At 39.5% G+C, this 22761-nt stretch overlaps 1 protein-coding gene across 1 annotated transcript in view; it reads left to right on the top strand.

Moving 5' to 3' along the window:
• Window positions 1-20930, top strand: part of PKP2 (plakophilin 2) — a 38283-nt gene extending 17353 nt beyond the window's left edge. Inside the window, exons 6-13 of the mRNA XM_015866396.2 lie at window positions 4268-4445; window positions 12171-12288; window positions 13933-14094; window positions 14588-14761; window positions 15368-15521; window positions 16924-17113; window positions 18056-18143; window positions 19706-20930. Coding sequence (XP_015721882.1) covers window positions 4268-4445; window positions 12171-12288; window positions 13933-14094; window positions 14588-14761; window positions 15368-15521; window positions 16924-17113; window positions 18056-18143; window positions 19706-19774 — 1133 coding nt within the window. The 3' untranslated portion in view covers window positions 19775-20930. The remainder of the gene's footprint in view (window positions 1-4267; window positions 4446-12170; window positions 12289-13932; window positions 14095-14587; window positions 14762-15367; window positions 15522-16923; window positions 17114-18055; window positions 18144-19705) is intronic.
• Window positions 20931-22761: the final 1831 nt, after the last annotated feature.

Below are 22761 nucleotides of genomic sequence, written 5' to 3'. Positions count from 1 at the left end.
AACAGGAACAGAAGCTATTAAAATAACAGAGCTTAAAAAGATACAGAAAGTGTCAAGCAGCCCTGCCTCGAAGCAAAGGCATGTTGAGACCTTCTGTAATTCTGCATTCTTTTAAGTATTTGAACTGTGCTCCCTAAGCTGTAGAACAAAGGTTTGTATTGTTGGCTTTTTTGGTTCTGTTCTATCAATTTGCATCTTTCAAATGTCTTACAGTTTTTCACGTTCGTCACATACAGAATTGGGTCATTAAGTAGTTTATTGCATAGTGCATTGTCTTTTTTGTGCGTTTACACACCAGAGAGGGAAGCAGTGAAAAAGATGACACAGTGACCAGAAAGCTTTGCTCATTTCTTGCTTGTCATTTCTTATCAGACCCCTGACTGTTCTTGCAGGAAGATTTGTATGGATATAGGTACTGTGAATGTTACTGTCTTTTTTCCAAGCCCAATGCAAACCTCTGAGTGGGTAAACCCCACTGAACAGCAGCTTCCTTGGATAGTTGGTAACTCACCTACAAATTTTGTTCTCCCTTTTTCATTGCCTTTGTCTTCCCTTGGGACTAGAAGAATATCATAGCTATGCATGCAATTGCACAACAGTATTATAACAATATGCTTCCAGAAATAGGTTGATGTAGATTCTCTTTCAACGGGAGAAGCCCAACTGTCTTTTCACATCGTATTAATTAGTTGCCAATAAATCAGAGACTTCAAAAAATGTGATACGATAACTAGCTGAATGTCTTCCCCAATAAGAGATCAGTAAAATGATCTTGGTACCTGATAATAACCTGCTAAACTCTCGTGAGAGACTCCTGTACAAAGATAGAAAACATACTCATTAATAAAGAGTATTAATAAAGATGTTGATGCTCAGCAGATGACAGTTTTCTGTTTCCACACTGTGTAGGAAGCCCGGTACCAAAACACCTGATAATAAAGAATTTTCCGGAGATAAGATTTTTGTGTCCATGATACAAAAGTTTTCTCAAACAGGGATCAGTACCAGTCAGAATTACAATCTTATGCTTGTGCACATGAGAAAATACAACTCAGCCTTAGAAGCTTATCTTTAAGCAGTGGGTAATTAGCAGCAGAGTTGATACCAATGTACCTCTGCCCAATAATAAGCTATATCATGTATAGTATATCTCAAAGAATATTTTGAAGGCCTGTGTTTTTTCTGGCCTGCCCGTTCCTCTTGCTTTCTTTTTCAACATAAGAACTAAGAAGCCCCAGGAATATCAGGAAAGCATGATCTCTCAAGATCAAAAATGTGACTTCTTTGTGTTGACTCCACCATACATATGAACCTGCAGCTTCACTTTGTGGATGCTCCCATGTGAACATCAGACATGCTGGTCCAAGCTAACTCAGGCTAAGGTAAACAGCCTGAGCATACGTAGCATGTTTTGTGCTATTATGTGAAAAGACTGAAAGCGGTGAAAATGTATGGGAGTAAAGGCTGATTGTAGCAAGTGCTGTGTCTTGCCACACAGTCTGTGCATCCCAGAAGTATGCACAGAAGGCACCAAACCAGTATATACACGGAAGCAGCTTTGTGCTTATGACAGTGGTCTGAAAACTGCCATGTCCTAGTTTACCTATTGCATATGTGAAGAAAAGACCCACCAGGTTTCTCCATGCAAATCCTGTGCTTTATTCTTAGGGAGAATGAGGCTTCCACAAGATTGCGTTGACTGGGTTTGCTAGTTTCTTAAAGTCATTGATACAGCTAAAGTAAAAGAGCCTTAGGCTTTGTCCATTGTTGGGCCTACAAACTTCTTGCCTATCTTTTACAAAAGGAGTAAGGTTACTCCTGAGCAATGAGGGAAGATGTCACTTTGAGACAGTGCAGGAGCCAAGAGAGGAATGGCATTTTTTAGTTTAGTGAGTACACTGAGGATCAGAAAGAAAAATGGTTGGGGCATGAACAAAAAAAGATGAACTTTTGAAGGTAAGCCAGATGAGCCTCTAGGGAGTACCTAACCTCTTGATCTTGTTATCATGCAGCGTAAATCTAAGAAATGAAAGAAAATTCTTTCTGCAGGGAAGGTTACTGCACAAACAGATCTGTCGTAAAAAGGAAAATAAATTTCAAAGTATACCCCACCCATTTTCCCAAATAACCATCTAAAGGAAAAATATGCCACTATAAATACATGACAGCATATAGCTGCAAGAAAAAAGCCCACTTTTAAAGATAGTTTTAAAAGTGAACCAATTCGTTCAAAACCAAAATGCCACTGAGAGAATCCCTCTGACCTCAGTGAAACAGTGCCTGTGGGCACAGGTTGGATTTGCCAGGAAATTTACAATGTGAGCAATATTCAGATTCTGTTCTGACAATTCTGACCGCTATTCTAGCTATCCAGCTGTAATTCAGAATGCACTTGTTCCTTTTAGTACAGTATTCTGTCCTTGTGCCTACACATTTGTGCCGTTCTGTCTTAACATGCTTCCCCCACCAGTGCCCTTTGGACTGCATGTCTGATTTCCTGTAAGCCTTACTTATCCCTCAGGAAAGTACATTCTTCTTTTTATCCCCTAATTCAGAGGTTGGAGAGCTGATCCCAGAAGAAGGAATGGCTGCTTCTGGCTGGGTTTTGTTTTGATTTTACTATTGCTCACAATAGTTGTAATTAAATTCAAAGTGTAAGGAGATACAAAAGAAACATTTTTTGTTGTGAGCTGATGAAAGAAACGTTCACTAATACCCTGCCAGTGTTTGGAGGAGGAGATCTTAGAGCAGCAAGTGGGCGAAACAATGAATGCCTTTGTAAGTGAAAAGCAGAAATACACGTCTAGGGGAAGGCTACTTTAAAAAGATTTTTCATCTGCTGGAATAGAACAGAAGATCTAATCAATTTTACAATACTATATTGGATATTTGCTTTAGTGTTTGTACACTGTAAGTAAACAAAGTGTGCAGTGTTACTTAATCATTTGTTTAGTGACAAGCATGAGGACAGTAACAGCCAACCAGTGTTGAGCTTAATTTTTCCCTTCTATGGGGAATTTTGCTATCAACCGTAAGAGAAGCATGGTGATGGGCATCTCCCACCTTCCAGAAAATTCCCAAAGACCTGTAAACTCAGTGTTTGTGCCTCACATCTACACCATTTTTAAGTTTATTCTCCAGCATTTTGATGGTACTTGAAAGTGCAGTCTGTCTGCCAGGCATCTAATAGGATAAATTCCTTCCTGTAAACCTATAAATGATCATGGGTATTGGAGGTTCTTATCTGTTTAATTTGTGTTGCTTTGGTGATTGAGATAGCTGCAAACTGGCAGTGTGAGTACAGAGCAATGGAAGACTGTTCTTTTCAGTCAGCCATTAGACCATATAGAGTTCTGCTTCTGATACACGGATGAGTACATCCTCTCTCAGTGCCACTTCCCTTTGGATCAAAGTCCTGTCACTCAGGAAAAGTTCACTCCCAGAGTTGCAGTACATTGCCATGAATGCACATAGGTCAGACAACTATCTGCATCCTCCATGAGAGGAGTTTTATGTTAGTAACTGCTTTCTTTGTGAACTTTATACAGCTGCAGGACATGGTCAAAATTAATAAGTGGTGCGATAGTGAACCTTCAGAGCTATTTATTTATCTTTTCAGTGTTAAGGTAAAACTTGTGCTATGCCCTCCAGCCATGAAAGTATGTGACAGTATGCCCAAAAGCTCTGTCACTTATCTGCTCAATGGGAGGAAACAGGAAATCAAATTCCTTATGCATTCACTAATCTTTTCCCATTTTTTCCATATCCCTAGAGAGAAGCCATATGGATCAATAGGTACCCACTTCAGACTTCAGCAGTGTTCAGTCCAAGAAGTACTACTTGAACAAAGAAACTCCACAGTGTAGTTCAGATTTTTAGGGTTTGTTTTTTTTTTTTTTTTTGACACCGTAGAGCCTCTTAGACATACTTACTATGGCTAATTGCAGTTGCTCAAGATAAAGGAAGAGCACATTAATTTAGTCCACACGTGACTGAATGCCAAAATACTTACCTCATGAAATAAAAAAGCCACCACATTCTCATTGGAGTCTCTGAGACTGAGCAGTGTGCAATTGCATGTGGGAGGGTGTTGTGCAGTGTTGTGTCATGGTGGCTGGTGAACTCTAATCATGTCCTTCTGCTCCTCTTGAGGACGTCAAGAGCCAGACAGGCTCTTTTACTGATTAAATTCAAGAAGATTGATATTAGGTCTTTCAAACTGAGGGGAGAATTTTTTGCCACTCTGATTTTATTTTGGATATTGCAGGTTTGTTGTGGAACTTGTCTTCCAATGACCAGCTGAAGCACCTGTTGGTTAATGAAGCCCTACATACCCTGACAGAAGCTGTTCTCATCCCTTGCTCTGGCTGGCCAGATCGAGATTACCCCAAGTCAAGTGTTGTACCTGACCCCGATATCTTCTATAATGCCACAGGATGCCTAAGGTGAGCACTCAGTTCACAAGTACCTAAAATAAAGTGATGATAGAGCAGGCCTGCATACATGCATTTTCTTGCTTACTTTGGGAAAAGTCTGCATACAGATTGGTAACTAAATTAGGAAAAAAGTCACTTTTGAATCAAAATTAGCCACATCCAACTTTTTGCACAAGTTCAGATCTATCAAGGCCAGGCTGCAGCCATGGGGTGGATGAATAGAATTACATCTGTGCATCCACTACTGCAGTCAGCCTCATGAACACAGTAGTGATTAGAACAGAGAAGCACAGTACAAAAGACTGCTAAGGTAGACCCACCCCTAACTGACAGAAGTATAAAAGTCTCATATTTAAAACCGGACACGCCTTTAAAAATAACAACTGGTTAAAGTGTGGCCCTTCATGTCTCTCCTGAGTTCAAAGTCATTGCTCTTTAAGTAAATGCAATTGTGAGTATCAGAAATACGTGTCTTTGTTTACATGAAAGAACATACTTGGAAAAATTAATGAGTAATGATATAAGTGAAGGCGTGGCCTAAGTTTTAAATTCTTTTTAGTAAAGTACGAGGAATTAAGTTCAAAATTTAGAGGCTTGGGAAACTGCCTGGTTTTCCTTGTACATAGGTGTTTTGCTAACATGTCCAGCAGCAGAGTAATTGTGTTGGGAAGGTTTAATTTGTACTGGGCAAATAGTTCTGTGTCTGACTCATGAGTGATTTCAGAGAACAAAAGGCTTGTTAGAGATACAAAATACTCATCAATAATGTATCTTTTTCTGTCAGCCCACCAACTAACATCAGGTTTAAGTAATAATTAACTTTTATCTTTCTTTGATAGCTCAAAAACAAATACAGAGAAACATTAACTATACATAATAAAATCACTCTGGCTAGTGGTGTTGTCTGTGAGGAGAAGTAGGTTGTCTTTTATTCATATGAATTTGCTCATGCTGCATTTGTACATAAACCAGTCTGGTTCGTTATGCCACTTTATACCCACTCCTGCTTTGGACTCCAGAACTGCCTCTTCTCAGCAAAACAGCATATGGGATCACAGAATTATTCTTAGTTTTAATGTGGTGTTACTCTTTCCAAGCTAGTTGTAGCAATTTGACATCGCTTTTGGTATATGACAAATAATGAGTTGCAGTAGCTGGGTTATTTTAAATCAAAGAAAAGTAGATTCTGAGCATACCTAATTCTGTAAAGAAAGTGACTAGGGGTACTCTAAAGCTGCAGATAGTTCTACAGCTTTAATGAAAGTCTCTCAAACTGACCTTTGCCCAAAGATACACTGGCTATTTAAAAAAATACGATGTCCATTTTTTAGTCCTTGTCATTTTTAAATGCTCTAACACTGTGAATTGTAACTGAGAGGACAATAAGATCTTGAAAATGCTCAGGTAAAGTTGCTCTGTAGGATTGCCAACACACTTTATTGCAGAAAATAGGTTTTAATGAGGCTTATATTTGCACAGACCAGAAATATAATGTTTTTATTTGAATCAATTTGTTTGTCTTTATTCCCAGAGTAGCACCAGAAGTATTCTTTACTTATGTACTATTTTAAAATAATATATTTGCACAAAATCTGTAAGAACAGCACATTACAAAATAAAAAAAACAAAAAACCAACTGTGCACCGAGGGAATGATGGTACTAATAAAGATGTTTAAAGAGTAGGTTAATGTGCCAGAGTATAAATCTGTAATTAGTCTTCCCTTTTGTAATACTAACATGTTTGTTGTGCATGTTGATAAAGTCCATAGCCTGCAGCTTCTATTACAGAGTAAAAATAGAACTTTGAAGTGCATACATTATGCATAGTACAGTGCTTAGGTATAGAAGAATGCCAGAGTTTCTTTTCATTGCCTGACAGAAGTCAGCCACAGTCCAAATCTAGCACTGTCATCTGACATCGGTGCCACATGCTTACCAACTTGTAAATTAAAACTCCTTTTAACAGTGATTCAGGACGGAAAGGGAATCCACATCCAGCAGATAATATTGCAGATGCTAACACTGGAATGAGTGAACAACCAAAACACTCCTCATTCTGCTAACCAGTAACTGCAAGACATATTGTAGAGTCCCAGACTACAACTGCCTGGGTCTGTACGTTCAATTACTGATAAGGAGTTGGACAGATTTGTTAATCCCATTCTCTAGATCTGCTTTTTGTCCTAAGGCATCTCTCCTGAAGGTTTTACAGAAACTGTAGGTCACAGAACTTTATAGATCAAAATGAAGCTGCATACAACACAATATTTAGCATTGACAGTTAGAATAAATGATGGTATTTTTTTCAGTCCAGAAATATGATAAAAATCACTGTGCCCTGATCAGGTGGAGTAAAGCAAATCGAAAGACTCCTCTGGTTGTCTAACACAAGCCAATTTAATAAAACCTGTGTATTAAACTGCAGACTTTTCGCAGGCAAGAAAACTCTTGCTGTCTTTTGCATAATAGTACTGTTTCTTGTTCCAATAGGAGTGGGTTGGCTAAGAGGAGATATTTGCCTCCTCCTCCACATTCTTCCTCCAAGTCTAAAAATGCAAGATGCCAAGAGCGTGCAGGATATATGGTTTTGAATATTATTATACAAATGTTTGGGATGACTTTTCCTGTGAATTAAAGGGAAGGGTTACTAGAAGGATTTCTATTATACTTTGAACTCTGATAATGATCTTGTTATGTTTTTTCCATGAAATACTTATTCCAAAAGTTCTGCAATGCATGATATTTCTGTTATTCAGGGACAGAACATGATCTGTTGAAGCTGCTGTTGGAAACATTATTCTGGGTGCTGTCTTGGAGAACTGAACTTTCCAGAATTGATGTTTACAGGTCGCACTTCTTCCTGCAAAGCATTTTATTTTAGGTGCTGGAGCTAATGATTACAACTGCTGTGTTTCATTGGAGTCCTCCTTTAAAACTGCTCTGTAACTGGGCTTTCCTGTGGCCCTGTGTGTCCTAATTATTCAAGGCTTTTCAGACAACCATTTTCAGAAAAATCAGCTAACCATTGCTCTTGGTTCCCCAGGAAGTAAAACAAATACAACACTTCATTTTTCATCACTGTTTCTGTCCTGTTGTCTGTCCCAGATCTATTTTACCTTTGACAGTGACCCATAGAGTATGGAAAGCTGTAGATCGAGGAAGTGCTATCACTGCACTTTAGACCAGGAGGCTGCGTAACTGTCTCATTTCATTTAATCAGAGATAAGTAAGGCCAAAGCTCTTACTATTGGTTGAAAGTGTAATAACAGCAGCTCAAGCTTGTAATGGAAGGTTCTAACTGAAGTTGTAAAACAAAGAACTAATGATAACAAGTCTTTGAAGCAAGGCCTTTTGCACAGCATTGCCACTCCTTTAGGTTTATTTCCATCCATTCTTATCTTCCTGTGTCTGTTCATCGGTCTGTCTGCTCCCCCAGGTCCTGAAAGGAATTTTGTTATTTCCAGACAGCAGCCTGCAGCCTGGTGCCTAGCGTTACTGTGTAAATCTATAGATTCCTTTCCTTCCTTTTTGCACTTTTAAATGGTGTAAGGCATGAAAGGAATAGTTTCCTGAAGTAATTCAGGAACATCATGAAGCAATTCAGGAGATTGTTGTCACATAATTGAGTTAAATTCAAATTACCAGTTTTGGCAGAGTGAGTCCCAGGAGCAAAAGCCGCCCTCATATCAGTAGCCTGGATCATTCACAGCAATGCAAAAGCCTCTTCCAATGTCTGCCAGCGTGTGACTCAGTGCTGGCTTAAAGGGAAAACCCTTTCATTTGGTTCAGTTTGCAGTGTAATTGAACATGTTGTCATTCTGCTTGTGTGAAAATTGTGTTTGATTTTACTGTGTTAAAATTCTTTGTACTTACCTCACCTGGATCATAAAATATTTCCCAGTAATGAACTAGCTGACCCTCCATAAATGCCACTGAAACATGGGAAAATGGCTGTTTACAGTTACACTGTGCATGGTATGAGGTGAATGGGGTCTGTAGATAGTTACATGCAGCCACTTCAGCGTGCAGTATAGTTCAGATATGTCACCAGGATTAAGGTACTTAAGCATGCCAGAAGTCAGAGGTTTTTAATGGCTAAATTATATCAAAACTTAAGTTCTAAGTCACTCAAAGGAGAGCATTCCTACAAGCAGCAGCCTGTCTCGTGTTTCACATTCCCAACTATTCAATACTGATGCGAGACAGAGGTGTCAAGAATTATGTAGCACAAGAGGTTTTCTACAACAGTACATTTGATCTTGACTCCAATTCTTTTTATCCACAGATGTATTTGTCTCGGTATACTCTAATGAAAAGCAAGGAAAATAAACTTGCATAGCAAGCTTGAAGATTTCTAGGTAGCCCTGGGATCTCACCATGAGGTTGCCAGGAGCTGCAATTCTAAGCCAGCCCACCCAGTATGGCAACTGCCCAGTTGCTCAAGTGATGGATATTTCAGGGCCTCCAGGAGCTCCACAACAAGAGAGTTAAACCCCTGAGCTCAGAGGGGGGTGCCGTATTTGTCAGGAGCCTCAAATACTGTGAAGGAAAGATTAAGTCAACTTTGCAGTTTTCTAAGCAAAATGTTGCCATTGTTTCAAAATTATTATTATTATCACTATTATTATTATTATTATTATTAGAAATTAACTCCTGTATGATGCTACCCAATCCTGAAAACCCATTTGGCCCCATTCAAAGTAAAGTATTCAAAGTAAAGTGGTTTCAAATGTAATTGGACACACTAGAGAGTAGGAGCTCTTCCCAGTCCACACTGTGGTAATAAGGAGAGAGGGAGGTGGAGAACAGTGTGGCCATATATGTATGCACACACGTATAGTGATATCTCTGTCTGGATAAACAGTTGAGTGCCAGCAACTCAAGAGAAGCAGTTCAGTGATTCATTTCCTTTGTGGAACAAAGCAGTGCCTCACCTTCATATTCTTCGCTGCTTCCTGAGCTATGAATCTGTGTGCCACTCCCCAAAGGCATGCTAGACAGCAAGTACAAGTGATGGTTTTTCCTTGTACAACTATTCGGGATGATGATCATTGTCTAAAGTTCAGTGATTTTTGTGCTGTGACAAGATGAAGTGCCATATCAGCTGAAGGTCTTCAGTAGGGGAAATTCCACACTTATCTTTTAATGGTATTTTTAGTCTGTGCACCTCAGAAACTATTTGTGCTATGCAATAGAAGAGCATGTACATTTCTGTCAGCATAGCCATGAACTGTTGAAAGGATGACATGACTCAACCATGGCATACATAGGTAAAATTGAGTTCCAAAGTGTTACTGCATTGAGGAATCTGAATATTAATTCCATGATATATAATTCCATAAGAGCATGAAAGAACTCATACATAGGAACCTTATAAACAGTATGACCTAAAGTAAAGATGTAATTACAATGCATTAATATTTAACCTAAATATGTGCTTCCCAGGAGGAGGGGACAAAACTGCATTGGCAGTATGTAGAAATTATCATGTTTTATTATCACAAGCCACGGGAAAGTTTAAAGCTGTGCCTTTCTGGCTTTGTCATTAATAGCATTTTAAACTGTTGTGTTTTCCAGTGGGTAAATAAGAGGGTAAAGCAAGCTCCCTTAAATTATTTAAAGAACATGACCCTCTTTGTTTGTGATAGATACTAACACTGAGCTGGATTTAATGTTGTTGCAAACAAAGCAGGAATGTGATACTGTATGCAGCCTTTTGGCCAACAGAGCAGCAGGAGGCCAGAATAATGAGGCCAAGATTTATAATTCCAACATTCCATAATTCAGAGGCAGTTCAGTTGTAAAAGTAATTATACCTCAAAATGAAGTGTTGTTACTTCCCTGATAATCAGTAGCTTATTTTGAGCCAAACTTCAAGCAGGAAGTGTGTCCTTAGCTTTTCAATGGATTTTAAATGGCTTTCATAATTCATCTCTCAGATTATCATGAAACAGAAATGTGAGCAGAAAGTAGGACATATAGTGTCTTCTTTTGAGTCTGGAGGAGGCAGACAGCATGTGCAGCAATGCCTGAGCCACTGTTGTAGAATAGCAGAAGACATCAGCAGAGAGCATCTGGCATTTCCCTCACTTGGACTGAGCAGTTTCTAATGGCTTCAGCTTTGTCTGCCTAGGTGCCAGAAGCCAGAAGAATGCTCTAGGAAGCAGTGCGTTTTTAACTCTTCCTCGTCCCTTCACATCTCCTCTGCTGAACGCTGCAGGAGCAATGGGAGGCATGTGGGCAGCAGCAGCATTGCACTGACACTGTGTTTTCAGCTGGTTGGGGTAACCGTCCACTGCAAGGAGTACCCAAGTATCTCCATGAAGGTGCACGAGGAAACATTTGGCAAAGAATTGGCAGGATTTGATAGAACTCTTCTGAGGAGTTTGTCGTTTCTATGTGTCTTTTTTCGGCAGGCAGCGGGAAACAAGTATCAGTAGCAATGGGTCTGTTGTCCTCATGAGAACATGAAACAGAATGGCAAAAGAGCAAACTGAGAAAGGGTGCTCAGCCACTGTGAGGTCCCTCAGAGAAATGTTGGAAAGCCGAAAGAGAAGCACCTTTCCTATGAAGAGGGAATTTGTTCAGCCTGGGGAAGCCTCTGAGGAGATCTCATTGCGGCCTTCCAGTATGTTAAAGGGAGCTTATAAACAAGACAGAAGAGTGACATTATGGACTGATAGTGATAGGACAAGAGGGAATTGTTTTAAACTAAAAGAGGGGAAATTTAGGTTAGATGTTAGGAAGAAATTCTTTACTCAGAGGGCAATGAAGCCCTGCCACAGGCTGTCCAGAGAGACTGTGGATGCCCCATCCATGGAGGTGTTCAAGGCCAGTCTGGATGGGGCCTTGGGCAGCTGAGCTGCTGGATGGCAGTCACACTCAGGGCAGAGGGTTTGAGCTGCATGGGCTTTCAACCCAAACCATTCTGTGACTCTGAGCTCCCCATTGTCACTAGCATTAGATTCAGTATTTACACACTGCTTAACTGGCAGTGACTACAGTCACTGGCCGCCTTGTGATGCATTACTTGTCTGCTCGCCTTGAGCTTAGTCTGCAGGCTCAGCTTTCTTTCCCTTCCTTCTAACAGCACATGGGGTGTCTCGTGAATTGGTCCCATAGCTGAAATCAATCATCTTCAAGTTGAGAAAGTTGGATTTACTCTGCGGTTCATTTACAAGCACAAGAACGAACTTAGGCAATAAAGAAACAGCTGTTTCCTGTTTTCCAGAACTTTTATAGTTAGTGTGTAGATGTTGCTAAAACTCCCAGAACTTAAGTCTGTTGGTGGGTAATCAAGAATTGGTTTGGTTTAGGTAAATGTTAAAAGAAGACTTCTTTTGAAAGGAAGTTTTCACAAGTACTTTTGTAGTTTGACATAGCCAATGTAATGGATATTAAAAACACAGCTTAAAATGGAATATTTGGGGGAAAAAAAAGTTCAGTTTGTTTGCTTAGAGAAGATTACACCGAGATGAAGACTGGAATCGGGGCATACCTTATTCATCCAAACGCAACAGCTTGTTTTAATTTGTTATTTGTTATTGTCTGGGAATGCACTAAAATTGAAGTTTTATTTAACAGAGTCTCATATTATTGTACAGCCCTACAGAAAAGAAGCAGTCATCCTTAACTTTGCTGTTTTAAGGTTTATCTGGAAAAATTTGTCAGATAGGCAAAAGAAAATATCTTCAAGTAAATCTCTTCTTACCAGTGTATTTCTTCCTGCACAGAAACATGAGCTCTGCTGGCCCAGAAGGAAGGAAAAAGATGAGAGAGTGTGACGGTTTGATTGATTCTCTTGTGTATTATATTCAAGGAGCTATTGCAGACCACGAGCCTAATGACAAGGTATTCTTCAAGATGGAAGGTCTTTTCCTAGGGGAAATCACCAAGAGCAAGATTTTGTTTCAAAACCAGCATTCAGAAAGAGTTGTGATATAGCTGCCAAATTTATACTTCTTTCCAGTGATTTTAGAACTGCTACCAAATATGAAAGTTCAAAAAGAAGTTTTAAAAGTGTTTTTTATCCCGCTGTCTGAAAGAATAACATACCTTTGCTTTAGGAAAACAGTCTTAAGGATCACCACAGAGAACTAGAAACATTTAAAGATTCAGGCATTACTTTTTTTTTTTTTTTTTTTTTTTTTGCTTGTTTAAGGGAGCTAGCTAGTTAGAAGTTTAAAGGATTAATCTGAGCACTTTCTTGAATAGGAAGTGCTACATGTTCCTTGGGAAATGTAGAACCTAAATCTGGGTGGCGAAGTGATTAGGAGTTTATGTCATTTAGAATGGAATTCATTTTCCTACATTTTTTTGGGCATTCAGCCCAAGCCAGTAACTGAGAGGACGTGGACAATTCCAAAAGTCAGGTTTTCTCCTTCTCTTCCTCCCAGCGCTGACTGCAGATGAACCCTGAACATTGCTTAGACTAGATGTTTGTCTTTTAGCTGGGTGAAGTTAGGTGAGAAGACCAGCAGCCACTTACGAGGTTAACCATAGCCTGCCAGGCACTTCTAAGGTGCCTGCTGCAACTTGTGCTGTGTACTGGTAATTACTGTGTATTTGTAGCTCTTTCCTGGGATTAGTTATTTGAGCTTCTCCATCACCCTGCAACCAGAGCCAGTAGCTCCAGGGAGAATCCAACACATAAAACTTGTACCAAGAGCTCCCTGCTGCACTTTGTCCTAAAATCACTCATCCCCATTTTACTTTCAAAAAGTGAAGAACTGGTAATAAAACTATTTGCCACTGAACTCATCATTCGGAAATTGTCAACCTGACCTCAGTCATGACCAGAATCGAAGAAGCACTGAATCATAGAATGGCCTGGGTTGAAAAGGACCTCAGAGATCATCTAGTTTCAACCACCCTGCCATGGACAGGGTCTCCAGTCACCAGACCAGACTGCCCAGAGCCACATCCAGAAAGGCACATCTGATTTGATTTTTTTTTTCTTTCTTTTTTAATGGTATTCTACCACAAAATAATAATAATAATAATAATAATAATAATAATAATAATAATAATAATAATAATAAATAAACAAAAAAAGCAGCTATATCCTTTGGAAAGATACAGAGCTTTCCCTTTGCTGACACTGACTAGGTGTATATGTGTTCCTTTTTGCCCTTAAACTTCTGTGCATTCTTTGGCATACTTCTGGTCTGTGCTAAATAGCATGTGCACAGACAAATCCCAGGTACATTCAGGAATTATAATATCCCAGGATCATTTCCAACAGTCATGCACCATGCTCTGAATGCAAGCCTTGTGTGCCAGTTGGCCTGAGTGCTTAGGAACATCTCAGGACATGTTTAATTTCTCAGTGTAAAAGCAGTCTTGTGGATCATTGGCATGGAAACTAGCTCTTCTTTAAACCATTATAAGCTATGCAGTTAATTGTTTAAGATCCAAAAATGAAGTTCTTTGTCTATACATGTCCCTTCAACACGTGCCATTGCTTCCAAATTTTCTATTCTTTTGTTATTTTAGGCCACAGAAAATTGTGTGTGCATCCTGCACAATCTTTCCTACCAACTAGAGATAGAACTTCCTGAAAGCTATGCCCAGAGCATCTATGTACAAAGAAGAAATATTTCTACCAATGACAGAACACCAGGCTGTTTTGGAACACGAAGCAGAAAAGTGAAAGAGGTAAAGCATGTGTTTTGTTACATCTCGTTTGGTTAATCAGTTGTAGCAACTTCTGGAGGACATAAGACTGTGATCTAATTAGGTTGCTTCTCTGTTGGTGATGCATCTGGTAGTGTGACAGTCACCCTCAAAATGTAAATTTATCGATGGCCTTTCCTAACATCCATTATCTTATTAGATGTCTGATGGAACAAATGACAATCATAGTTTCATTAGCTAAGAAATACTGCCTCTCAGATTCATTACCTGGTGGATCTTACTGGTGTCTGTACCATGTTCAGCAACTGTGCAAGTGTTTTTATCATTATCGGTGATAATACAACAAAAAACATCTATCTTAAAATAACGTTCACTTTCATTCACATAACAATTCTCTGTAGTGGGCTCAGCAAAATCATCTGGTCATGGAGTTACAAAATTGCTAGTTTAGATTGTGATGCATTATGTCATATAAGATTACTGGTTCTAACAGACGATCTTTTTACATGTTTAGAAGCAGCAGGAAACCCCACTACCTGAGGAAAAGAGCAATCCCAGAGGTGTGGAATCACTCTGGCATTCCACACTGATTAGGATATATCTCTCCTTGATAGCAAAGAGTACCAGAAACTATACCCAGGAAGCATCCCTGGGAGCTCTTCAGAACCTCACAGCCGGCACTGGACCAGTAAGTCATCTTTCTTCTCTTTCTTGTCACTTAGTTCTTGATGTAAATGTATAGACTTTAGGGCTGCAATTGCAACATGCTCACAGTATGGAGCTCAGATAACTACAGGCAAATCACTGGCTTCCAGATACAATCAATGAACTCGAAGAACTTTAAGAGAAAGTCGTAACCAGCACTGTAGATATTTCCTGCTTGGCAAATAGGAGGATCACTTCTTTTCACTTTGTGTCCACATCTGGAATTTGCTAATCCATTGCACAATGAGGGATAAGTTGATGCTAAAAGAATGAAAAAAAGTGGATTTGTGGAGCAAAATCGGTCCCATAGAGAGAGAAATTCCTTGGCACAACTACACATCCCTTTCATGGTTTAGAAATTGATGACTTATGTTATGTTTTGGCTGAGGAACTGCCCAAAGAATATGTGGGATACAGTGGGCTTGAAACTTCTTTTATATCACCTTTCCCTTCTGTTTCAGCTCATACCTAGCTCCAGATCTAAACTATCTAAAATAGACATAAAACAGTACAAAGAGCTTCCTGCTGTTGTTTCTGGGGCTATACATTCATAGTAATGACACATTCTTGCCAAATGCCTTTATAACAGATGCCGTTTGCAGTGGCCCAGACTGTTGTTCGGAAGGCAAATGGCCTTCCAAGTATTCGAAATATGCTGCATGTAAGCCACCCAGCAGTAAAGAAGACAGCAGTCTCACTGCTCAGGAACTTATCTCGCAACACCTCTCTGCAAAACGATATAGGTGAGCAAAGACTAATGTTGTCTCTTGGGCTTTCTTTCTCTGCCGTCCTTACTTTAACCTTTCCTTCTTCAAAAAAAAAATGGTATGTGAATTTTAACAGTCATTTACATTGACGGCTTGACTCGTTATATGGGATTAAAAATAAGGGTTTTGTCTAAGAATGACTCTAACCTCGAGCTTTTTCTATATCGTGTTTTCCTCATCAGATACTTCCAATGATGTTATATTCAAAGTAGTAAAATATACATAGATACATATACATAGATTTCTTTCACTTAAAATTGGGTAAAGCTAAGAAGATGCGGAAAGGAAGGAAATAATTTTCCTAGATAAAAGCGTTTATATTCAGCAAGTGAAATTAACGTTTGATTTCAAATTGAGATAAGTTTCATATAAAACATATCTGGAAATAAAATGATCTTCAGACTTCCTGAAAATCTCCTTACTTGATTTATCAATGGAAAAAAAATGAACTATCATGTCAGATGTAGCTGCTTTGTCTGATATTAATCATAGCAGGTGGCTTATTCAGTTTTAAAGTCCTTATCTGAACTGTATGCAATTTAATCTCATCACAAACAAACTTTGTCACAACCCAGAGGAAAGAACAGGAGTCAGAGTGAGCAAAACATTCTCAGTATAAGTGGCATGCTGAGTGTTGAGGGCCGGTATGGCATCACACTGAATAATTCCTTCCCCACATGCCTGTAGCTACTTCCCAGTGCTGCTTCTTACATCAGGAGCAGCTGGCTGCAGCCTGTTGCTGACTGCTGTAGTTTTCTCCATCAATTCTGAACATGCACCAGTCCATGTGGCATGGTTCTCCATGTTGTCCTAGTCCTCACAATATACATACAACATACACAATATATATGGCTTGTAGGGTGACGTACAGTTTGGTCAAAATAATGAAGTATTCTTTAAGAAGGAGGAGACTTCCATGTATGAATTTCTTCTTAAATAAGTAACACCTACAGGTGTAGAAGGTTCAATGTGTGCATCCCCCTATAGCCAACCACCGTCATATACAACATTAAAATCAAGCTGTAGTCACCCTTTCTCAGTTTGTAATGTACTACCAAATCCATGTTTACCTTTAGACACTCACATTTCCTCAGGTGGTAGCTTCCTGCCTGAACTCAACTAATGACTTAATTGCAGTACATTAAGTATTAATGTATTGTGCATAAGAAGCAAAATACGTATGATTTTGTGTGGATGCAACTTGCCTTAACTGTGGGGATATAATGCAGCTATGAGATAATCACTCTTTTTGGGGAGCAAACAGCACTGTGATGGGCAATAATGGGAGGATTGATGTAGGAGTCCTAGGTAGGTAATAATGTAGTAATATTACTAACCAGTTAGTAATGGAGTTTTCTGCCTGTCTTCCAATTTCCAGCTAGAGAAGTTTTGCCTGATTTGGTCTCAGTACTTCCTGACTACGTCCCAGGGTCTGATATTGCCTGTGAAACCACAGCTTCAGCCTGCTACACCTTATACAATTTGACACAGAGCAGTTCTCACAATGCACGGCTTCTCCTAAATTCTGGTGGCCTGCCAAAGATCATTGCCATCAGCATGAATGACAGGTAAGATGGTTGAGAAGCCTTCCCCTCTCCTTCCTCCTTTCCTTCAGGAAAAACAGAAAAAGAAAACTGCAGCCTTTTCCACTTGGAATATCGCATCTTAAGGTACAGGACAGATTGAAAATGACAGCAAAATGAACAGAATTACATATATTAGAAAACAAAGAAAAATCTCTGTAACATCTCTTCCATCTACAAAGGAATATGCTGTGTTCCAGCTCTTTAAATATCACCTCCAAGGATGATGGCACAGTACCTATATTCTAATATATGTACTTGGCAGGCTATCAGATTTTATCTGTCCTTTGTAACACAGCTCTGATAACCTTTAAACTTTAGCACAGGAATATATTTTATAGAAAAGATGGAGCCATATGTAAAAATTACTTACTGAGTTTCTTTTTAGGTATAGGTCCTGAATTTTCTTTAATAATTCTTAACATTTAATCACACATAATCAATATTTAATCAAAATAGAATAGTGAGTTATGAATAGGAATAATTATTCTGTTTGCCTTCTTCTCTTTTTACAAAAAAGAAAGAAGAAATTCATCTCAGTAAAGGAGGCCTCATGAGGCCCTGAATAACATTAATTTTCATCTAACTAATGAGGCAAAGAAAGATCCTTCAGAATAATTGTTATTCTGAGGTATATTTTCTCAACTGAATTTGAATCCCATAACATGTACTGCAAGATAAAGGCTACAGAGTACTTAATTTCTCTGTAATTTTGAAGGCTAAATGAAGTTGAGGTGTATGTTTCAATTTCTTTACTAGTGAGGACAGCATGAGATTGCTAGAATACCTAAAAAGCAAGAAAGCATCATTTAGAAGGATGGAGACAGAAAAAATATATGAGTTTATAATATCTGAAGTCTCTACATGCACTGTGATTAAGAAGTAGGAATTTAAACGTGTTTTATCATTCTTTTCACAAAATTTCAGTAACATGTTCAGCAAAGCTAGTAAGGCTGCTTCAGTCCTCCTCTACTCCTTGTGGGCACATACTGACCTCCACAATGCTTACAAAAAGGTAAGACCTGTCTTATAGCAAAGACATTTAATTTGACATTTCAGCTGTAGATCCCTCTCATTTGTTCCCTGGGGCCCTTAGTACTTCTGTGGTGTTTGTTGGTAGGATTTCAAGGGGTTGCTGAACTTGGTGTTTCTCTTACTTGTGTGTAGCAGGGCCAGCAGGTCAAAGGAGATGATTCTCCCCTTCTACTCCATCTCAAGGGACCCCACCTGTAATGATGCATTCAGTTCTGGGGCCCTCAGCATACAAGGGACATGGACCCATTGAAGCAGGTCCAGATATGAGCCACGAGGATGATGAAAGGGCTGGAGCAGCTCTCCTGTAAATATATGCTGAGAGAGTTGGGGTTGTTCAGCTTGGTGAAGTGATCTCACTGCAGCTTTCCAACACCTAAAGGGGGCCTACAGGGAATCCAGGAAAGACTATTGGGAAGAGTAGTAATGGTACAAGGGAAAACAATTTTAAATTAAAAGAGGATAGATTTAGATCAGATATTAGGAAGAAATTCTTCACTCAGAGGGTGGTGAGGCACTGGAATGTGTTGCCAGAGAAGACGCCCATCCCTGGAGGCGTTCAAGACCAGGTTGGATGGGGCCCTGGGCAACCTGATCTAATGGTAGATATCCCTTGCCTATGGCAGGGTTTTGGAACTGGATGGTCTTTAAGGTCTCTTCCAACACAAACCATTCTATGATTCTATGATAATCCTGCACAAGCAATGAACACTCTTCAATTTGCTTATCAGTGTTTGTATTCTCTCCCCTTCTGGTTTTATATGCAGTAGCAAACCTGATGAGGAATACTCCTGCTTCAGGCTAGAGCAGCCAGATAGTGAGAAGTGATGCTCAGTAGATCCATCTTTTGAGCCTCCTTTTGAGGCTCTGTACCTCCTTTTTTAATCCAATTATGAGGCATTTTGGCATTGTCCTATACTCTTCATTGGTATAGGGTTAATTTCAACTGACATTAGTCATCTAAGAGTTATGAGTCTGTAGAGCTGGAGCTAGAGGAATAGGCTCCCCATACATTCAGTAGAGAGAGTTAAGAAGCTCCTAGCAGTGATTCATAGTATCTTAGGGCTATACCAGATTGGAGGAGATTACAAGGATCACAGAGTCCAACTCCTGCCTCCTCGACACAGGATCACTCAGAATCCAAACCCTGTGTCCAAGAGTGTTGTCCAAGCACTTCTTGAACTTAGCAGCTTGAGGCCTGATCCATGACCTGGGCAGCCTGTTCCACATCCACCACCCTCTGGTGAAGAACCTTTTCCTAATACCCAACCTGACCTTCCTCTGACACAGCTCTGTGCCATTCCCTTGGGTCCTGTCACTGTCACCAGAAAGAAGAGATCAATTTCTGCCCTTCTATGAGGAAGCTGTAGAATACCCCCTCACCCATCTTAGACTGAACTGAGTTACTCTTGGGAGATAGCTCTTAAGTCTCTGTTGATTGCAGAGGACTCTACCTAGACCCTTTCTATGGCTCCATCTTTTAGACAGGTGAACCCTTGCAAAGTCAACACTTGATAATGAATTATTCTTTCTTTCATTCCAAAGGCTGATTTTAAGAAGACAGATTTCGTCAATACCCGAACCACAAAGGCCTATAACTCACTAAAAGATTGAATCAGATCACAACATCACAGAAGACATATATTGATTAGTGTAACTGTCCTCATGCGGCTGGTATTCCTGTGAACCAGGAAGTATTTCAGAAGAAAGAGGCTGATTTATAGACTTGAACGACCTGTGATAGCTGTCCTGTTTCTAATTTTCATCACGTTGTTGTCACTGTAGATCAGAATATGAATAACCAAAAGTGGGTTCATCAGGACATTTGAGGTGAAGTTTCATCTAGGTTCATTCAACTCAGAGTTTCAGATGACCGCCTTTAGTCTACCAGACATTTATGCACAGAGGTTTAAAATGCTGATTGGCAGCAAATACTTTTCAGAATGTTTTATACAGATGATAGTTTTCTACAGAGGGTAAGCATCAATTGCACTGTTCAGGACACACAGTCATTTTTCACCCCTTTGTTTCTTCACATATGCTAAACAAGAATCTCCAGACTCTGTGAGTGTGCACAAGAAGCTATTTCACTACCTGCATTATAAAAGCACTAAGGAAGTTAAAATGAGTATTTTTCTATTACTTGTATTCATGTGCTCACTGGTTCTTAAGCCTCTTTCTCTCAAGATTTTATCAACAGCAATAAAATCGATTTTACATAGATCTGGTTACACCTGGCTCTCATCATGCTCCTTCATGTGGCTGTTGGAATTGATAACTGTGTCCAGAAGGGGTTTTATCTAGACACAATATGTCAGATGCTTTGGGCTGATCCATCATTCTTTTTTAATTGCTGGTGATTCAGTGATTATTTTAAGAAAATCACATTTTCAAAACAATTCTGTTGATTAAATGTAGTAAAAGGAGTGGAGTCTTGTCTTTATTTTTGAAGAGAAAGATACATGAGGATAGGAACACTGCTGCTTAAGGGACACATCTGATCTTGCTTCATATTCTCTTAGTTCATCATCATCCTCCCTACAGCAAATATCTGCATTGTGGTAATAGAAGGACTATGCCTGCACATGTGGGAATAGGTAACAGGAGACAAATTCCTACGCACCCGAAGTCTGTTCCTCTAGTGTGATCCTAGGAGAAGAAAAAGAAGTGTTAAAAACTCCCAGGTGATGTCTTTTCTAGACAGTAGTTAACAAACCAGCTGATAGATTGTCCATAAAACCATTTGGAAATAAATACATAAATACATAAAGCTCTGTGGTTTGGATTCTGAGTTGACATTACAACCAGAGGAGCTAAGCTGCGTTGCTGGCACCCGCAACTGGCATATGCATTCACTAGCCCTCCTGCAAGAAAGGAACCTGTGCTGTGCCTCCACCCTGAACTGCTGGCATAGGAGCTTTTACAGCTGTTCCAACCCAGAAAGAGATGTTCAGTCCTTTGGGACCTCACAGAGGAGAGGTCCATTCATTTCAACACTTCTGCTCGAAGGTTTATTCCCCACCAGAAACTTAGAACCAGCAGACTGTGACGTTGCATAGTGTCCAGATGTATTTCTGGATATTGGAGCTAAATTATGCTTGGAAATGCACATAGTTCTTGCAGAGTTGCCAAGAAGTCACACACTTGCATTCAGAACAAAACAACCTGGAAGTTAAACAACCAACCCTGTTTTTCCAGCAAAGGTCATTTTCACAGGTCTGTTAGTCCTTCACATTTGCTTAGAATAACTCCAATCAAGTGTGTTCCTGTAGGAGGTTTTAAAAATACTATTGTCCTTTAAGAGATCATTTATTTCCAAAATACTCCAAGTCCAAAAACAACACGGGAAGGGAACTTACAGCACCTCGTATTGAGGACAGTGTTTTTATAAGTTTTATAACTATGACCGAAAATGGACAATTAAAGTCTAATTTTTAATTCTAACTTGTTAAACCAATTAATGCTGCATATACTGTGAGTGAATAACGACAAGTCTACCTTATTTACCTCAAGTGTGAGTTAAATAAGAACGAGGGTAATCACAGACTTTCAGGGTTGTTTCTATTGATAGTGTCTCTTTAAAATCACAGCGGCATTCAGAAGTCACAAAGAGGAATGTCGGGCCTGGCAGCAGCTGAAAGCTATAAACAGGGATAAGGAACAGTGACACACCTTACGACAACTAATCTCCTACTTGCAGACAATCAAAAGCATTTCAGCTGGATGCCAGAGAAAGCAATGAATGTTAGAGAAATAATAAAGTGTACTCTAACAGAAATATCTGTCGTTGACCTTCATTGTTACTGGTGGACCAAATTGCTTGCATGCAGCATCCTCCTACCTTTCTTCTGATGTCATAGCTCCTAAATGTTAGTGCCTTCTCGCTCACATGCCAAATAGAACTGGTCTATGTAAAATACTGCAGTACACTGTGCATGAACATAGGCATTATGTTACTTGCTGTCTTTTTTTTGGTGAGTTTTTTCTTTTGTGCAGGTGAATGCCATGTATTAAGAAAAGTTAACCCTCCCTTATAGGCCCATGTAGATGAGATGAACTGGCACCATTATGAGCCATGATAAAAGAAATCCAGGTTCTTATTAAAGCTGAGGAATTGTATCTCAGGCTTCCAGTTTTCTTGTTTGGGCTTCAGCTGGCCTTACATTTTCCTGTCTTTGGCATTCAGGACCAAAACACCCAACATTATCACTCTGTAGCTCTTTGCAGGAGTTCTTGAGATAAGTAAATGAGCAGACACCACGTGAATCACACAAAAGCTATGGAAGTTATTTCAACTCCAGCAGCTGTCCTTCCATTCTTTTTTACTGTTATTGCCACTGATTAAGACCTCTGCTGTCATCCTTGACTCAACCACAGATGCAGCTCATGGGCAAGATATCAGCCTTGAGGCCTGCTATAAGCAAAACATCTGGAAGTCGTGCCAGAAATCAGACTGGAGAAAAGGCAAGTTTGCACTCAGCATCACATTGCATCAAGGACAAGTACGTGAAGAAGCAGACATTGATATATAACCACGAGAGTCTGCACCGAGCATACAGTTATAGATGCTCTGCAGCATCTGAAAACATAAAAGGGAGACA

The sequence above is a fragment of the Coturnix japonica genome, chromosome 1 (assembly GCF_001577835.2).
Source record: "Coturnix japonica isolate 7356 chromosome 1, Coturnix japonica 2.1, whole genome shotgun sequence".
Lineage (NCBI taxonomy): Eukaryota > Metazoa > Chordata > Aves > Galliformes > Phasianidae > Coturnix > Coturnix japonica.
Note: the sequence above shows the minus strand (reverse complement) of the source record. Positions and strands in the feature narration are given on the sequence as shown.